Source organism: Micropterus salmoides, unplaced genomic scaffold, assembly GCF_014851395.1.
Source record: "Micropterus salmoides isolate LMB-PRFRI ecotype aquatic unplaced genomic scaffold, ASM1485139v1 Ms_hic_scaffold_1, whole genome shotgun sequence".
Taxonomy (NCBI): Eukaryota; Metazoa; Chordata; class Actinopteri; order Centrarchiformes; family Centrarchidae; genus Micropterus; species Micropterus salmoides.
In genome coordinates, this window is record NW_024040040.1 from 4,304,492 (window position 1) to 4,324,194 (window position 19,703).

The 19,703-nt window shown below is 42.3% G+C and overlaps 2 protein-coding genes across 2 annotated transcripts in view; both read right to left on the reverse strand.

Moving 5' to 3' along the window:
- The window catches only part of LOC119905250 (kalirin-like), a 39,830-nt gene extending 29,585 nt beyond the window's left edge, over positions 1 to 10,245 (reverse strand). Inside the window, 10 exon segments of the mRNA XM_038722070.1 lie at positions 4,739 to 4,801; positions 4,957 to 5,040; positions 5,169 to 5,438; positions 5,537 to 5,839; positions 6,097 to 6,354; positions 6,466 to 6,714; positions 6,874 to 7,050; positions 7,164 to 7,424; positions 8,351 to 8,779; positions 9,947 to 10,245. Of these exon segments, the coding sequence (XP_038577998.1) occupies positions 4,739 to 4,801; positions 4,957 to 5,040; positions 5,169 to 5,438; positions 5,537 to 5,839; positions 6,097 to 6,354; positions 6,466 to 6,714; positions 6,874 to 7,050; positions 7,164 to 7,424; positions 8,351 to 8,779; positions 9,947 to 10,245 (2,393 nt within the window).
- Positions 1 to 19,703, reverse strand: part of LOC119916213 (NLR family CARD domain-containing protein 3-like) — a 795,320-nt gene that overhangs the window by 663,399 nt on the left and 112,218 nt on the right.

Consider the following 19,703-nt stretch of genomic DNA (forward strand, 5'->3'; position numbering starts at 1 on the left):
AAATGAAATTCTATTTGTTAGAAATCCTTAATATGTTTGTTAAATTTGATCAGAATATCTGAGAATGGATTAATTCTACTGATTAGTTTGAAGAACTACAATAATAAGTTATTATTTCAACTTTAAAACAAAGTGAAAAGCTGTAAGAAAGAAAGAGTCAGTGTCTCAGATCAACAGCTCAGAGTGTTAGAAGGCTGCTCAGAAGCTCTGAGGTTGTGGGTTCGATCCTTATGAGGCTCAGTGACTTTTGAAGTCCAACAGCCAAAGTGAGAAGATAAAAGCGCCCGGAGAAAAGGTTCAGATGTGAAGGGGACTCGGTGGCGGCGTGGGGTTCGATGGCGGGAAACAGGAAGTGGCTGAATTTTCCTAAAAGGTGGGAAGATGACCGACGCACAAGGTCTTTATTGGTCCAGAACAGTGCTGCTGGGACTCGTGGTGTCAGCTGTCCTCCAGGTGCAGCAGCTGGAGCGAGTCTTCAGGGCGTGTCCCCAACAGCCTGGAAGAGACAGAAGAAGAAATGAGTCCACAGGTTGTTGTGACAAGTGAACAGTTTGAAAATCCATCAGTGAGTGAAGCTGCAGACAAGAAACAATAATCCATTCAACAAACAGGTGTTCCATGGAGATGATGATGTGAAGCAGCGGTGGAAGAAGGACTCTGAACATTTCCCTAAGCAAAAGCAGCAGCGGCACAGTGTAAAAGTACTGTGTTCGAGTCCCAGTAACAGTATAAAGCATCCTTTATATAGCGCTGGCTATCTGAAGCTAACATGATCCATCAACATGTGATAGTTACTGTGTGTTGTGTTATAATGTGCAGAGTGAGTAAAAAGTGCAGCATTTGGCCTGAAATGTAGTGGAGTCCAGGTCTAATGAGGTCCAGTAATCTAATGATATAGTATAATAGTACAACAGTCATATGGGACAGTTTTCTTTCTGCTTTGAGTAGCTACTTTTTTTTAATTGGCTGCTTCTACATTTTCCAGCTTACAGCCTACTTACATACCTTTATTTAACTTTTCACTGCAGTATTTTTACAGTGTGTACTTTTATTTCTGTCTTAAAGGATCTGAACAGGCCTGTGTTACTTTGCTCACCACTGGCTAAAAAAGCAAAAAGCTTTGGTCGCAAAGAGGTTGGAGAGTTTTTGACTGCATCAATAATAATTTAGCATTTCAGCAATTTGTCTGTCCTCCCCAACATCAGCTGCTCTCACTGTCTTTGATCCCAGGCAGGTGATTTCATCCAGGAATGGTCAAATCAGCTTCCATCAGCAGAGTTCTCCTGAGTAACTGTCGGACACATTGTACCTGCGTGAGCTCACTGTGAGCTGAGATCAAGGACTGATCCAGCCAAACGTCTGGTTCCAACTTTGTGCAGCCTCAGAAAAGCAACTGCGTTTGCTTCTGTGTTTATCTTTAGTTAGATTATAGTTTTAGTTCAGTCCCTAGTTTAGATTGTGTCCCTGATTCACATGTTAAGGACTTTGTTTCTGTGCAGGTGTCAGAACATCAAAATATCTGAACAGTGAAACAATCATGATCAAACATTAGACGATGAAACAACATATTTTTATATGTGACTTGCAAGGCCGTTGTGCTGAAAGCATTTTCATTTGTTATTTAACATTTCTTGTTGCTATTTTTCAGAACATTGTTAACAAATGCTTTGAAAAAGTGATGATGACTGCAGCCAGCAGACGGCGCTCTGCCTCTGCAGCTTTGTGTTTGCAGAGACAGAACCCAGAGGGAGAGGAGGGCAGCACAGACTGCAGATAGTATCTACATTCAGTTTAAACAAGGATGAATTCATGGGAGATTTTAGATTAAAGATGAGCAGTGTGGGCCCGCACAGAATTCTGGGTCATTTTCAACTCCACACAAAAGAGCAGCTAGCTGGTGAAATGACAGCAACCGGGAAATTAACTCGATATGAACGAACACAGAAGTGGGTTTCAGAAGCGAAAACTGAAAGAAGCAGCCGAGAAAGAACAGATTCATATAACAAAATATTAATTTTCCTTAAAAAGACAGACGGGATGGCAGCAACACGAGCTGTTAGCGACAAGAGCCGAAGGGGGCAGCTGCTGCCATAGCAACAGCATCGCACCATCCACCTCAGTGATGATGAGGAGGAGTAACGTTACTTTCTATCTTCTACAGCCTGAAACAGATGTTTCTGACCCCTAACCCTTCCAAACTAGAACTTCTCAAATGCGAAGAGCTCACTGGGACAGACACGTTACTTTAAAAGTCAAACTTGTCCAGGTCCAAGTTAGTTTAATGAATGATGTCATTAGAAGTTGTTATATACAGCTGGGAAATACTGAAAATCTGTGATGTAATAATAATAATTCCAGGTCATATTGTCATCATTGTCATTATCATAAAATTCGGCTTAATAACTGTCAGGATTTGTCTCGTTGACCATCATTAGCTTCAGCTTCAGCTTCATCTCCTCATAGCTTAACTAATTACATGTTGTTTATACTATTTCTTAGTCACCACTGGTTCAGTCAGCCAGCCCGTCCAGGGAGAAGTGCTTCCTGAAATACGCCTTGTGATTGGACGGTACTTCAGCAGACAGCCGAGCATCGGCCAAGAGCAGAATGGCCCTGCCTCCCGGCATTTTTTCAGATCCTCAGTTAATTTTCAGAGTTTCAAATCTTTTTTCCAACATAAGAGCACATAAGAGTTTTCTGACCACCATTTACAAGGTTTCAAAGCTGTAAAACAAACTAATACACTGTGAGATTCACCCTTTCAAAGGAAAGTTTCAACACTTTGAAACCTTATTGCCAACATATGTGTGTGATACTGATTGATTTTAGCTAAATAGGCAATGAAATAATCATAGAAATATTCACATGGAATAAAAGATAAACATATCAGTCATGTGAAAGAGGTTATACGCAGAATATTAAAGCAAGATGGAAGAAGAGGGTGACTTCTTCTTTATTTTAAAAAATGTTTACGTTTGTGTTGGAGATTTTCACCTTTACGGCAAATACATAGCGGTTCCAAATATCGGCCAACTTGACTACTAATAATCAGTATCAGCCTTGCAAAAATCCTATCAGTCTCCCTGGTCCTGACCTGAGAAAGACAACAAACACTCACAGTAACACTCTGCTTTTATTGGAACAAAATAATAACAAAATAATAAAAAACAGGTGTTTGCTCAGGTGAATCAGCGCTGCCTAGCAACCGCTTCTGATTGGTGGAAACATCTCAAACGATAATTAAACAGGAAGCAGCAGAAGTTTGTTTTTATTGATCAATATTCCAGATACAAACAACCTGGCTTTGAGTTTCACTTTCTACAGAAAGGACCAACAGCCGGAACAAAGACAAACTAGGAATAAAGAAATGTGTGTTGTGTGATTCTGCTGCTAAACTAAAGACTTCACTGCTTTTTCATTTTCATGACATTAAAGGCTTTTTATAAAAGAAAGAACTCAGGTTTCACTTTAAAAAACTTAAATTTGTGAATATAACATAGAATAACGGTCAGTAAAATAAAGAGTGCAGTGATTTTAGTAACAATTCACACAAAAGCAAATCAAGGGAAAGGTACAAAAGGCACAATATGAGGTAAAAGGCGGATCTGATACCTGCTGAGATTAGCTGGGAGGCTTCAGAACAGAAAACCTCAATGTCCCAGCAGACCAAACGTTCGTTCGCTCAATTAACTTAAATTGTCCGATTTCAAACAGATTTCCTCCTTAGAGGACAAACACAAAGGTACCAGGATGAAGCGTGGCCGACGCTGCAGGTCAGTAATATCCACAGTTAACAGGAGGTTCCAACATATAATCCACCAATAGTGTCATGTTCCTGTGTCCTCTGGCCCCCCTGTGTTACAGAGGCCCCTAAAGTCTCACCTGTTCTGCTTTGCATATCACAGGGGTCCCCCAAACTTCACTTCCCCCTCCCCTTTTAAAACATGTCAATAATGCAAACAATAGTGAAAGAGATAATATAATATAATGATAAATGACAGTCCAAACTACAATCCATGGTTCTGTCTCAGGCCTCTGATTTAACAAACAGTTTTTTAACATGTGAAGGAACCAGGAGTTTTTAAAAGATCACTTACAGGCAGAAATAACTTCATACAGTGTTTTCTAATCTGGTAATGGATTAAATGTCTCTTGGAAAAAAAAAAAAACAGGGTCCCTGATTAGAAATTTCTGAGAACAGTTTAAAGATTTAAAGTCCAGACGAAAGACCGAGCAGCTTTTAGAGATGAGAAACATAAAGATCACCACAGTCAGTAGGATTCATCTTCTGGGAACCATGAAGGTCTGAACCACATTTCATGACCTGGACCAAAGTGGTGGAGGGACCGGAGCCGACATCACCGTCCCTGGAGCCAAAGGAAAGACTGAGACAGTTCAAGGACCTCCAGGCCCTCAGCTCAGGATCATAGAGGACTTCAGTTCAGTCCTCATGAGGCACCATGAACTTTTTCAGTCCAGAGACAGAAGCAGGGGGTTATGGGACGAAGAACCACCAGCTGATGAACGGTACATATTTAACAAATAATCCAACTATCATGTTAAAACTGTAAACTGATGAACATGTGAGCGATGTTATCAGGTAGCTGGTTACGATAAACAACACCTGAAAGTCTTCTTCATGGATTACATTTATACAGCCATTTATCTCAGATACTCCTCTCAGCCTCCACCAATGTGCAGCACCCACCTGGGGCCTCCACGCTGACGAGCGGGTCACCAGAGTTCAAACCGCTTGTCTTTCTTAAAGGGTGTTCGGTCCACAATGTTGTTGCTGAAGAGTCTAGAAAAACACCAGAGCAGAGAGCAAACGTTACTCATTCAGCCACAATAACATGAGGAACAGGAGGAATTGAACTCGTCTGAGATCATGAAGGATTTCTCTGTGAGCACAAATGTCTTCATAAATGAACGGAGCACTAATTAATGTTTGCTCACCGCACAGTGCTGATGGAGGGGTTGATGGAGACCAGGTGGAGTAACTTTCCAGCTGAAGCATCAGAGATCTTATTGTGACTCAGACTGTAACATGCACACAAACACAAACAGAGACACGGCGCTACATTTATTACTGCCGAGGACAGAGCCCACACAGCGCTGTACGCATTTTAGTCACATGATCACATGTGTGTGTACAGGGGGACACTCACTCCAGGACCTGGACTTTGTGCAGATGTGTGATGAGTGTGAGCAGCAGCTGGTCGGTGAGCTCACAGTGACTGAGGTCCAGCTCGGTCAGCCCTTCAGAGAAGTCCAGCATCAGGGCCAAAGCTCCACAGGCCCTCTGATCCAGTGAGGTGTGACTGAGGTCCAGCTCTCCGTCCAGGGCTCTACACAGGGACACCGCCCGTCTCACTGTGTCCCCCTCACTGTTCACAGGAACCAGGGACACCAGCTGGAGGAGGACAGCTTTACTGGCTCTAAACAGGCCAATCAGAGCAAAGAACAGACTGTTACGATGCATCAACATGAGAACAAGCTCCTTCTCTGGTTTAGGTCACGCTGTGGTCTTTCCCACCTGAGGCGGACTCTGCGGAGGACAGGAAACAGCAGGTCCAGTCCGCTGTCCTCCACCTCGCAGTCCTGCAGGTTGAGCTGTATGTCCCGGACGCTGCGTCTCAGGATGGCGGAGACGGCCCCGCAGTCCTCACCGGTCAGACTGAGAGTCTCGCTCTGATCCTCCTCTGGCAGCTCCACACAGGAGGAGCAGGACAGATCCAGCCTGTCCTGCACAGTCCTGAGCAGGCCGACTGCTGCCCCCTGCTGGGCGTCGGAGGCAGCACAGCAGTGCACCAGCCTCAGCAGCAGGTTCCTGTCCACACTGGAGGGAACATGGATTCAAAAATACATCAATATAAACATCTGAACAAATAATCTGACCATAAACACCACAAATGATGTTAAAGGATTATTAAAGATAAGCTGAAGATTTGGAACCAGTTTGTAAAGAACCAGAATGATCTTTTTACGTCATATATATATATATATTTTCCAAGGTTCTCCAGGTAAAGGTGCATTATCTCCTGTGTGTTGGAGAGAACTGATCCAGCCCACAGCTCTGAGAAACGAATGTCTGACCTGAGCTGAGAAACTTTGTCCAGCGTAAAGAGGATGGACTCTGTGTCCCCTGGTGGTATGGAGGTCCACTGGAGGTTCAGTTTAACTCTGTCACTGTGTTTGAGGGTGAAGAGCAGAGCAGCACAGTCCACAGAGTCCATCTCTCTGCAGGTCAGGTTGATCACATGATCCAGTGACCTCAGTAAACTGGGTATAATGGGACTGGCACGAGCTTTATAGATCTCTCTGATGGCAGTCAACACAAAGCCGGGACTGGGCCTGAAAGCAGAAAGTGTGTTCACCGGGTCACTTTGTTCAGTCAAAGAATGAACAAACTGCTGTAAAATCAGCTGGACGTCTGTTTCTGGTAAAAACAAACAAAGTGATCACCTTTTAAATACAATCCTGTCCAGAAAGGGAAGCAGACGTGTGACGCTCTCCTGTAAGAAGAGGTTCCTCCTCAGGTTCACAGCGATGGTCTGAGCTGACGACTGCTGCAGCAGATAGTGAAGAAGCTCCCAGTTCAGACAGCAGGAGCTCAGGTCTCCACCAACCTTACTCAAGAAGGACCGGGTCAAGACCTCGTCCTGGACTTCATGGAGGAGGGAGAGGAGCTGCTGGAAAATCTCCTGACTCAGTCTGCAGATAAAAAGTGAAGTATTAATACATTTAGCATGTTCATTGATTAGTACGTGTTGATGAGGCTCAGGAAAGACGTTTACTTGATGGTTAGAGGGCCGTCGTGCAGCAGCAGAGGAATGAGACCCGACAGGGACGCAGAACTCAGTCAGGTCCAACCGTCTGACTGCCCAGGATCTCAGCAGGGACGCCAAACTACTGACGACCTTCAACAGCACTCTGTCTGATGGTCGGGCTTTCTGAGGGGCCAGAGAAAGCTCTTCAACAGCCAACGGACAGGCCGCTCTCCCTCTTCTCACCCATCGACACAGTAGCAAGGCCATGTCGCTGGAAAGCCTGGAAACCAAAGAGAGAGAGCAGCTGTGACGTAAAAGACGTTCGACACTAACTGGACATCCAAACTGGAGGAGATGGTGTTAAAGAGCAAAGGTAATGATATAAATGTGAACCTCAGACTGTGGAGTTGTGTTGTACAGCTGAAGAGCAGGGAGGCTCCTCTGACAGACATCTTTCTCGGTGTCAGGACCAGATCCACATCAGAGCCACACAGTCTGAGAACCCTCCCCACAGACCTGCAGGTTTTCCTGTGTAACTCTCCTGTTAACAGCAGGGTGAAGCCCAGGAGCTGCAGCACAGAGGCCAACTGCTCTGCCTCTCTGGATCTTACAGAGATGACTGCACACAGACTCTGGAAGAACTCTGGATCACAGCTAAAACACAAAGTGATGCATGAAGAGTGAAAACAGCAAAGGTAAAGTACAGCACATACTGAGTTACAAACAGGTCCTGACATTAACAACCGCCAAATGCGGGTGGATTTCGGCTGTGGCGGGTAACACAGTCACTCCCACTAGCCACTTCGGCCTGTTGAACAATTGTAATCTAGTCAAAAGGCATAAATAACAAACGAATTGCAATGTGACACTATAACACTACAACTCCTATGAGTACTACCCGCACATATTGGTCCATTAGTTAAACATTTGTCTTGTCATTTTTGCTCTTTGTTTCTAATGCAGATAATTTTTCTACTCTGTATTACAGTATTTAGCCTGCTGCTTTTATAAATAAATAGGATTTAAACAATGTTTCTGGTGAATATAGTTTTCAGTTTAGTTTTTATCTTTTCAGTTTATATTTTACACCCACGCAGCACTTTTATTATATACAAGAAAAAGCTGCTCTTATTGTGTTTATCTTAATAGACTATATGTTTTCTAAAAGGATTTTTACACACAACCTTATCAGAGCTAATGATAATATTAGTACATTATAGCACGCCAATTTAAGCACTTTAATCATGAAAAATGTAATTTCCCAACAACACAAATGTGGCTAGTGAAAATGCTGCATGGCTAGTAACTTTGGAACCACCAGCCGCATTGGCTGTTGAGCAAAGAAAGTCAAGCCCTGGTTACAAACCATCTAATATACAAAGTCTTTCAATCAAAGGATGAAATTCAGAGAAAACACATACAGTAGGATGGAATACTCTAATTGTATATGTTTGTTTAGCTGTGATAATATGTACTGCTAAATAATTACTAAACAGAAATGGCATTCAACCTTATCTACATTATGTTTATTTGTATATGACCGTAGATTAGGAAAAAATTGACATATTTCTACAACTTACCTGAGCTGTGAGATATAAGGCAGACACTGTAGGAAACTCCTCACTTCACTCTCTTCATCTGAGCAGCCTGTCAGCTTCACTGGTTTCTTCTCTGGTTGGAGTTTCAGCACTTCCAGGAGGATGGAGGTCTTTCTTTCTGAGAGGTTTATGGACCAGACTGCAAGAGCTGACTGGAAAACTGACTGTAATGATGGAAGGACTCTCAAGCCTGTTTTAGTCTCATAGTCCTTCAGGTGGGAGCACAGATCCAGCAGAAAATCACACTGATATTTGTAATCATCATCATCATCATCATCTTCATCCTTAAGAGGGAATGTTTGATATCTGCACACTGATGATAACAGCTCCAGTATCTTCTCTCCTGTCTGTTGTTCTCTCTCTGCTGCTGCACAGAACAGATTCCCAAAGAACTTGACTTCACCTGAGCCTCTAGACCAGAAAGAGACACTGGAACGAGAATTGAACATTTTGTTATGATCTCTGTATTAAAGATTGTATGTTATACTGGAATATCACTCCTGAACCAACAGGGTGGCTGAAAGGAAAACTTTAGCCAAACCATTTATTAATCAATCAGCTCCAAAGCTGAAATACTGGACCACAAGTTTTATCATTCATCATTCTGTAAAACTCTATGAAACTTCATACAGTACTAGTGGAACATAATTAGGATTTCTAGTGGTTTACTGACCACATCCTGATAACACGGTTTATTTTCAATATTGATAATAAACCACTTAATCAAAATCCTCTCATTCACTCCTCTTAATCATTCATCGTTCAAACATCCTGCTCAGTTACAGCTCTTTTCTTGGCTATATTAGAGTCAGGGGAGCCAATAAATGAGCTCCAATCCAGCATCCATGACCAATCACATGTTTGGATTAAAAATAAAAATGATTAAGAGCTCAAAATGTGAACCACTTTAAGACATATGGTTCATTAAAATCAGTGTGTAGGGGTTAGGGTTAGTCCTCATAAAGTCTATTAAGTCTCATGCTGGCTGAACATCTCTGGCTGAGGCTTCACATCTGCTGCAGCGAGCCATCGAGTTGCTCTGTGATACTTGTTAATATTTTTATAGAAACCGGACAAAACAGGAGATTACTTGGAGAAAGTAAGCGAGGAAGGTGAACTACCTGGTAAGATCTGAAAATGTGTTTCTGTTACTTGATTCCAGCTATTGTTCTACTTTGCTACAATACCAGTTAGCATAGCCCTGATCGATCCAAACGCCATTTAGAGAACAAGCATTTTAAAAGTTGTTTGCTTATCATCTTGCTGACGGACCTGACTAAGCATGAAGTCATATGTTTAGCAAATCAGCATCATGATGAAATTATGTCAGCATCATTTTGATCCGTTTATTACAATTTAACCACAGTAAAATGTTTACTTTGGGTTCATGCTGCTGTAGTGAGCCAGATTTAAGGTGAATCCTTGCAGGTTGTGTTTACTCGCATTAAAAGAACTGCGTTCAATACCAACAAGTTTATAAGCTACATACAAATTAAACACCCAACACAATCCAGTGAGTTCACTCATGTAACTCAGGGAAAGGCTGCACTGAAGTCATGTGAAGTACAATTCATTTACCTGAGCTGTGAGATATAAGGCAGACACTGTAGGAAACTCCTCACTTCACTCTCTTCATCTGAGCAGCCTGTCAGCTCCACCGGTTTCTTTTCTGGTTGGAGTTTCAGCACTTCCAGGAGGATGGAGGTCTTTCTCTCTGAGAGGTTTATGGACCAGACTGCAGGAGCTGACTGGAAAACTGACTGTAATGATGGAAGGACTCTCAAACCTGTTTTAGTCTCATAGTCCTTCAGGTGGGAGCACAGATCCAGCAGGAAACCACTCTGATATTTGTAATCATCATCATCATCTTCATCCATGTTTCTCTCTTTAAGAGGGAATGTTTGATATCTGCACACTGATGATAACAGCTCCAGTATCTTCTCTCCTGTCTGTTGTTCTCTCTCTGCTGCTGCACAGAACAGATTCCCAAAGAACTTGACTTCTCGTGAGCCTATAAACCAACAAGAGACACTGGAACGAGAATTGAACATTTTGTTATGATCTCTGTATTAAAGATTGTATGTTATACTGGAATATCACTCCTGAACCAACAGGGTGGCTGAAAGGAAAACTTTAGCCAAACCATTTATTAATCAATCAGCTCCAAAGCTGAAATACTGGACCACAAGTTTTATCATTCATCATTCTGTAAAACTCTATGAAACTTCATACAGTACTAGTGGAACATAATTAGGATTTCTAGTGGTTTACTGACCACATCCTGATAACACGGTTTATTTTCAATATTGATAATAAACCACTTAATAAAAATCCCCTCATTCACTCCTCTTAATCATTCTTTGTTCAAACATCCTGCTCAGTTACAGCTCTTTTCTTGGCTATATTAGAGTCAGGGGAGCCAATAAATGAGCTCCAATCCAGCATCCATGACCAATCACATGTGTGGATTAAAAATAAAAATGATTAAGAGCTCAAAATGTGAACCACTTTAAGACATATGGTTCATTAAAATCAGTGTGTAGGGGTTAGGGTTAGTCCTCATAAAGTCTATTAAGTCTCATGCTGGCTGAACATCTCTGGCTGAGGCTTCACATCTGCTGCAGCGAGCCATCGAGTTGCTCTGTGATACTTGTTAATATTTTTATAGAAACCGGACAAAACAGGAGATTACTTGGAGAAAGTAAGCGAGGAAGGTGAACTACCTGGTAAGTTCTGAAAATGTGTTTCTGTTACTTGATTCCAGCTGTTGTTCTACTTTGCTACAATACCAGTTAGCATAGCCCTGATCGATCCAAACGCCATTTAGAGAACAAGCATTTTAAAAGTTGTTTGCTTATCATCTTGCTGACGGACCTGACTAAGCATGAAGTCATATGTTTAGCAAATCAGCATCATGATGAAATTATGTCAGCACCATTTTGATCCGTTTATTACAATTTAACCACAGTAAAATGTTTACTTTGGGTTCATGCTGCTGTAGTGAGCCAGATTTAAGGTGAATCCTTGCAGGTTGTGTTTACTCGCATTACAAGAACTGCGTTCAATACCAACAAGTTTATAAGCTACATACAAATTAAACACCCAACACAATCCAGTGAGTTCACTCGTGTAACTCAGGGAAAGGCTGCACTGAAGTCATGTGAAGTACAATTCATTTACCTGAGCTGTGAGATATAAGGCAGACACTGTAGGAAACTCCTCACTTCACTCTCTTCATCTGACCAGCCTGTCAGCTCCACTGGTTTCTTCTCTGGTTGGAGTTTCAGCACTTCCAGGAGGATGGAGGTCTTTCTCTCTGAGAGGTTTATGGACCAGACTGCAGGAGCTGACTGGAAAACTGACTGTAATGATGGAAGGACCCTCAAGCCTGTTTTAGTCTCATAGTCCTTCAGGTGGGAGCACAGATCCAGCAGGAAACCACAACGATATTCATCATCATAACTATCCAAGTATGGTGATAACAGCTCCAGTATCTTCTCTCCTGTCTGCTGTTCTCTCTCTGCTGCTGCACAGAACAGATTCCCAAAGAACTTGACTTCACCGGAGCCTCTAAACCAGAAAAAGAAACTGGAACGAGAATTGAATATTTTGTTATGATATGATGTTAACAGCAGAAAAAGAGCCATGCATTACTGATATGGAGTTTATCTGCTAAAACCCTACAAATACCTGCTGATGAGCAGAATACAGTAAAATCAATCAACCTAAAACTCAAGTAACAATGATTCTAACAGGGATATATGTGGATTTTAGAAGAGTTTAACTAAATTAAAATCTTGACAATATGTTGAATGAAGCAGGAAAGTCAGGCTACAAAGGTGTATCCTCTCCTCTGTATTAAATATTGTATGTTATACTGGAATACCAGTCCTGAACCAACAGGGTGGCTGAAAGGAAAACTTTACCCAAAACATTTATTAATCAATCAGCTCCAAAGCTGAAATACTGGACCACAAGTTTTAACATCCATCATTCTGTAAAACTCTATGAAACCGTCTGTCTCTGTTATAAGCATGAATGGAAACCTCTTCTAGAAGTCTGATGCTGGCTGAACATCTCTGGCTGTGCTCGTACTGGCTGAGGCTGCCTGTGTTTCACCTGGGTCTGTGTGACCTGCTAAAGACGTCTGGACTGGGTCTGTGCTGGATCTGGATCAACTGTGCTCGTACGGGCTTATGATCCAGAATCTACTCTACTGCCAAACTTCAGTTATAGCCCCTGCAAATAATAGATATCAATACTTGCTTAAGATATTCATTTTATCAGCTGCTTCAGGCCCATTCAAACTGGCTCCCCAGGTTTCCTTTAGCATTTTCAAAGCTAAAATATTATTTATACTAAGGCTAGGCGATATCGACAAAATTGTTATCGCAATAAAAAAATCATATCATTCGATATCAATAATTATCAGGACAAATGTCAAATTAGGTTCCTATCAAGTTTAAAGGCTGACTTTTGCTCCTTAGTGAAAGCTGAAGGGGTGGAGATGGTGCAGTGGATAGAACACATGCCTTTGGTGTGAGAAACCCAGGGTCACTTCCCTCTGTGACATCCAACAAAGTGTCCCTGAGCGAGACACTTGTTGCTCCAGAGGCGTGCAACCCCCGACATACAGTCCCCTCCAAAAGTATTGGAACGGTAAAGCAAATTCCTGTTTTTCCGAACTCTTGTCTCATACTCATCTTTTGATCTTAAACACAAATGTCTTCAGTGAACAACAAAAACAAAGGAATTTGCCTTACCGCTCCAATACTTTTGGAGGGGACTGTATATAGCAATTCTAAGTTGCTTTTGATAAAAGCGTCAGCTAAATGAGTAAATGTAATGTAACTGTAACCAGATAGTTAATTGTGGTTTAAACTATTTTATGGTCAGAACATGAAAATCACTTGCCAAACAGTGGATCACTTCACAAATCTGAGGTAGAACATTCAAAACAATAATGTTAAACTCTTTTTGTCAACAAATATGCAAGAGTAAAATTAAGTTACATCTTTTTTTTCAGTCCCTTTTTCCTTAACAAAATAAATAGCTTAAAAGAAAAAGTGCTAATTCGTTCATGATTCAAATAAACATTTATCTTGTTATTGAGGAAAATTATACTGTGATAATCATCTTGTCACAAGATCTCTGACGTAATTGCTGACGTAATCTGCACTCTGCGCATGCGTTGGCGTCTGTAGCCACCTGTCGGAAGCTCCGTCTTGAACCGGAGTCTTATCCAGTTTTAATCCACTTTTTTCGTTACATTTTTTATATCCTTTTATTTAACTTAACTTTATTTAAGTTTTACGTGGGTTAAGGATTTTAGTCATCCGACATGGATTTTAAGCTAGATGACCGTAAAAACGCGATCAACGCTACTGATCGCAACAAAGCTCCGGTGACTATGCAAGCCGAGATAACTCTGCCCCATGAGGACTGCTCACTCCTTAAGAAAGCGAACAAGAAGATTGCTGACCTTATGGAAGACATCCGACGACTTTCAGAGGAACTCAAAGAGAAAGATTCCCTGCTGACTGGCTTTATGGATGTGGCTTCAGTACAAGCCAAACAGATTGTTTCTCTTAGCGCAACCGCTAACATCCAGGACACCGTGTTTTGGGACCCCTCTAGTCTTCCCAGGCTTTCATCCTGCTCGACTCCGAAGCATCAGTCAACCTGGGCTGAAGTGGTGGTCCGTGGCTGCAAGAGAGGCTCGGACGGGGCTGCCTCTCCTCCGGACATCGGCCTCTCCAACCGCTATGCAGCCCAGTCTAACGACACTCCGGTCCATCCAGCTGATGCACCTGTGGCTTCGAGTCTCCCTGATACGGATCTCTTTCGGCGCACAGTGCCTGCCGACACTGTTGCATCTCCTTCACCGGCTACATCTCCTGCACTGGGCCGCCGGTCTGCCGCTGGGCCTGATCGGCGGCCGTCATCCCGGTCAAAAACCTCCGCTTCCCGACGTAGGATCCTGAAGGAGGCTGTGCTCAGACGCTCCGGAGGCCGTCTCTACCCTGCACCGTCGGGTAGCCCTTCTCTCAGGTCTGTTACTGCTACTCCAACACAACACTCGGCAGCTCACACACTCCATCCTCAGTCCGCACGCAGTGTTGAAGCAGATTCTGCTCAGTCCTGCTCTGGATCCCAACAACCGGCATCTCCTCGTCCTCTTTTCTCCCCAACCACATAATAATTGGTGACTCCATAACCAGAAACCTCCGTTTCTTTAACGCTACCACTCGCTGCTTCCCGGTGCCACCACGGCTGACATTTTAAAAAACTCCAGGACCTGATGCCGTCGCTCCCGTCCTCCATCACAAGAGTGATAGTCCATGTCGGAACAAATGACACAGCTCTTCGGCAGTCTGAGCTGACAAAATTAGATTTTAACCGTCTTTTTAACTTTTTAAAGCAGTGCGGAAAGTCCGTTTTTATCTCTGGTCCCATTCCCACAGTCGGTCGCGGTGCTGGCCGCTTCAGTAGACTCTTTGGCCTCCACGACTGGCTCCAGTCCGCCTGCAGGGCTCACCGTGTGTTTTATGTGGATAATTTTAATATTTTCTGGCAAAGAATGTCTCTTTTTAAGACAGACGGACTTCACCCAAACAAACGGGGCTCAGAAATGTTAGCTGCGCACATACAGCATGTGGTGCGGTCCACACATGACTTACGTGAATGACATCATTCATGCAGCACACCTGGACACACCACCAGTCACTGAACAGAACTCTGCCTCACTGCCACAAACAACTGTCTCCACCTGCTGGCATGTAAAGCCGTCTGCTCCCAGCACTGTTCCAAAGACTTCTATTCCTGTCATCATCACGCATAGACCAGTAAACCGAAATGTGCACATCCCACACAGAAATAATAGTAATCTCTTAAGGATTAGGACAACTGCACCAACTCCAGCACCCAGAACAAACTCATTTAAAATGGCTCTCTTCAATGTGAGATCACTTCAAGTAAGACTTTTATCTTAAATGATTTTATCTTGTCTGCAAATCTAGATTTTATGTTTTTAACTGAATCATGGTTGCAAATGAATGACTATAGCCAGCTAGCTGAACTGTGTCCGCCTCAATATGATTGTTTAGTCAACCGAGGGTCAGTGGTCGTGGTGGTGGGCTAGTGAGCGTGTATAGGAAAATTTTAAATGTCATCAAGTACGCTGTGATGAATTTACTCCTTTGAAGTTCTCACTCTTAAAGTTGGAGGGCTGCAACCTATCATATTTGTTATAATTTATCGCCCCCCAAAACCGCCTGGAGGATTTTTATCAGAACTTCCTGAATTTTTATCTACTCTGGTTTTAAATTATGACAGAATTGTTCTTTGTGGCGATTTTAATATTCATGTTGATGACCCCAACAATGTTAATGCAACTGACTTTTTAAATATGGCCACTTCTTTTAACTTCAAACAACATGTCAAAGGGCAAACACATAACCGTGGTCATACACTGGACTTGGTTTTTACCCTGGGTGTCAGCATTTCCTCTGTGGAATTAGTGGACATGACCATATCTGACCACAGATGTATTGTTTTTAGCTGCGATTCGCCTGTTACTCATGCCGCCTCACCAAGCTCCGTGTGTTGTCGCATCTTTAATGAACAAAGTGTTTCAAAGTTTTGCGCAGTCTTTCAGAGCCAAAGCCAACACCTGTCTGATTCCAACACCAACAATCTGGTCGATCACTTCAATCATATCTGCTTGTCGTCACTAAATATTACTGCTCCTCTAAAGGTTAGGCCTACGTCTAAAGCTAGTAAGCAACCCTGGATAAATGACAGCATTCGCAGCCTAAAAAGGGAATGCAGGAAAGCAGAGCGCAGATGGAAAAAATCCAGTCTCCAAGTCCATTACCTCAGTCTGAAGGATTTATTAATTAACTACAATAAATGGTTAAGGATGCGAGAACACACTATTTTTCTGAACTCATTACTACACATAAACACAATCCCAGGTTTCTGTTTAAGACTGTGGATCAGCTGGTAAACCCAACCCCTCCTTGTGCCTCAGCTGGAAGTAATGATGACTGTGAATTGTTTTTATCTTATTTTACCAATAAGGTGGTGTCAATCAGAGCCTCTATTACCCCCGTGGCCTCTTACTCAGAGGTTCCTCACCAGCAACAACAGAGTTTTAACCAGTTTTATCCCATCGACTTGTCTGAGCTTTTAAAAACAGTATCACAAATGAGAGTGTCCTCCAGCCCACTTGATAATACCTACAAATTTTTACTGAAAGTAATAGATTCTGTTGGGCCCCATTTGATCTCTGTTTTCAACAGCTCCCTATCTACTGGTTGTGTCCCTGATTATTTTAAAACGGCTTGCGTGAACCCACTTTTAAAGAAACCTGGTTTAGATCCCTCCCTCCCACATAATTTTAGACCAATTTCAAAACTGCCTTTTATTGCAAAGATTCTAGAAAGAATTGTGTCCAAACAGCTGCTCACTGTGCTGGAAAATAACAAATATTTGAAAAGTTTCAGTCTGGTTTTAGGAAGTACCACAGCACTGAGACTGCCCTGCTTAAAGTCACCAATGACCTTTTAATGTCTGCTGATGAAGGCATGTGCTCAGTCCTGGTACTCCTGGACCTTAGCGCTGCTTTTGACACCATTGATCACAACATCATGTTAGACAGACTGAGGCACTGGGTGGGGATCTCTGGTACTGCTCTAGAATGGTTTTCATCCTACCTGTCAAATAGGAAGTTTTGCGTGTCTGTAAACAACTATGTCTCTTCATTCTGTCCAGTTAAATATGGTGTGCCTCAGGGGTCGGTCTTAGGACCCATTTTGTTTTCCTTGTATCTGCTTCCCCTTGGACATATTATCCATAAACATGGCATTTCTTTTCATATTTATGCTGATGACACACAAATATACTTGCCCGTCAGATCCACAGACCCTGGAATGCTGAGTTCACTTAACAACTGCCTTTGTGAAGTTAAAAAATGGATGTCAAATAATTTCCTCCAGCTGAACTCAGACAAAACAGAAATCCTGGTCATCGGGTCCCAGCAGATGGCAAATCAAATACTGCCATCTGCTGGTTCCCTAGTAAATCACATTAAGCCTGTGGCAAAGAACCTTGGTGTTTGGTTTGATAGTAATTTAAATTTCGAGCAGCACACCACAAAGCTTGTTCAATCATGTTTTTATCAACTTAGAAATATAGCTAAAATTCGATCTATGTTAACTTTTAAGGACACCGAGACCATTTTACACGCCTTCATCTCATCACGCCTGGATTATTGCAACAGCCTTTTCACCTGTTTAACCCAAAAATCTATTGATCGACTCCAGACTGTCCAGAACTCAGCTGCCAGGCTTTTAACCAGAACAAAGAAATATGACCACATTACTCCTATTTTAGCTTCATTACACTGGCTCCCAGTATGTTTTAGAATTGACTTTAAAATTCTATTGATCACTTTTAAAGCTCTTCATGGCCTCTCGCCTTGTTATATTTCTGACCTTTTAGTCCCATACGCACCAGCACGTACCTTGAGATCCTCGGGCAGAGGTCTGTTCTGTTCCAGAGTCTCGACTGAAAACTAAAGGGGACAGAGCGTTTGCTGTCAGGGCCCCGAGGCTCTGGAACAGCCTGCCCGAGGAAATCAGGTCGGCTGAGTCAGTGAACTCTTTTAAGTCCCTTCTTAAAACATACTTTTATAGGAGAGCTTTCCCGATCTTATTTGACTTTATTTTATCCCTTTTATTTTATTGTATTTTACTAATTTTATATAAATTTTCATCTTTTTTTTTTTTGTATTATTCTTTACACTTGTTAAAGCACTTTGTAACTTGTTTTGAAAAGTGCTCTACAAATAAGGATTATTATTATATTATTATAATTATTGTTATTGTTTATTGTCCAGCTCTAATTTATACCATGAATTGACTGAATATTTGACGTTTATTATTTACTGAGAGATGTGCATCCACGTTGTCCAGTCTGCTCCACTAATCAACATTTTAATAGTCAATGTGAATCCACTGCTTTCCATCAGGCATTACTCCAGAGTTGTAACTAAACCTTCACTGAGAAACAGATCATCACTGTCACGTTTTAAAACGATGTGAGGAGTGCCATCACAGCTGTGTTCTGTCTGGCCTGGTCCCACTAATGTTGCTGCTGGAATGTAATAAGGTCCAGCTGTGGACTGTAGCACCGTTCACCGCTTTTCATGCACGCACGTATGAGCGCATGTTCACGCACAACGTAGTTATCATTTCCATGCTGCAGTTCATAAACGTTGTTGCCTGTCTCATATATCAAAGGTAATAAACAGTTGTATTTCACTCTAATATTGTTCAGTCTGGCAAGCAACCAAGACACAGACAGAGCTGCCCTGCTGGGTAGCAGGACAGACGGACTAGAGAGATTCCCTGCAGCTGCACATGAACCTGCTCACATCAGACTTTCAGAAAAGAGAACACAAGTTTACCTGACTGCTGTTCCCGAAAGTCACTGTCATTGAGTTATTTTCTCTTCTTGTGTTCAAAAGGATAGCCCCTGTCTATCCTCTCGTCACCGTTATAATCACCAGCTTTCAACATTGACTCGTTTTTTGCTACATTTCATATCATTAACAAAGTGCCTTTCACATTAACCAATAGTTTTATGTTGAAAGTGTAACCGGACGTTGCATCTATGTTATTGCTAACTTGACCAGACGTTGCAGACGTGCAAATCGTTGCTAACTTGACCGCGGAGCCCTACACGTCCAAAAACTACACCAATCTTGACAGTCTTACTGGGGCACAGCACAAGGATACAGGGGCACGTGCCCCAGTGAAAAGGGTCTAGCGACACCTATGGCTGTAGTACAATATTGAAAACATAGTTAATTTGAGTGAAGCATTCTCGTGTATCGCCGTGTTTCAGGCAGAGTTGAAGGACAAAGCCTCTGCTCGCCCAGCTGCTGAGTGACAGGGAGATCTGAAGGAGAGAGCTGGGAGCAGCGTTGGAGTTTCTGGACAGTTAAACACATGCAGTTGCACTGGATTCAGGTCTATCAAGGAGACATTTACCCGCAGAAGGAGCTCAGACTTCTTTTAGTTTATTAAATTAACTTTTTAATTTAAATATTTGGGATAAAAAGTGGATTTATCTTCACTCATCTGCTGCAGCGAGCCATCGAGTTGCTCTGTGATACAATACAGGAGATTACTTGGAGAAAGTAAGCGAGGAAGGTGAACTACCTGGTAAGTTCTGAAAATGTGTTTCTGTTACTTGATTCCAGCTATTGTTCTACTTTGCTACAATACCAGTTAGCATAGCCCTGATCGATCCAAACGCCATTAAGAGA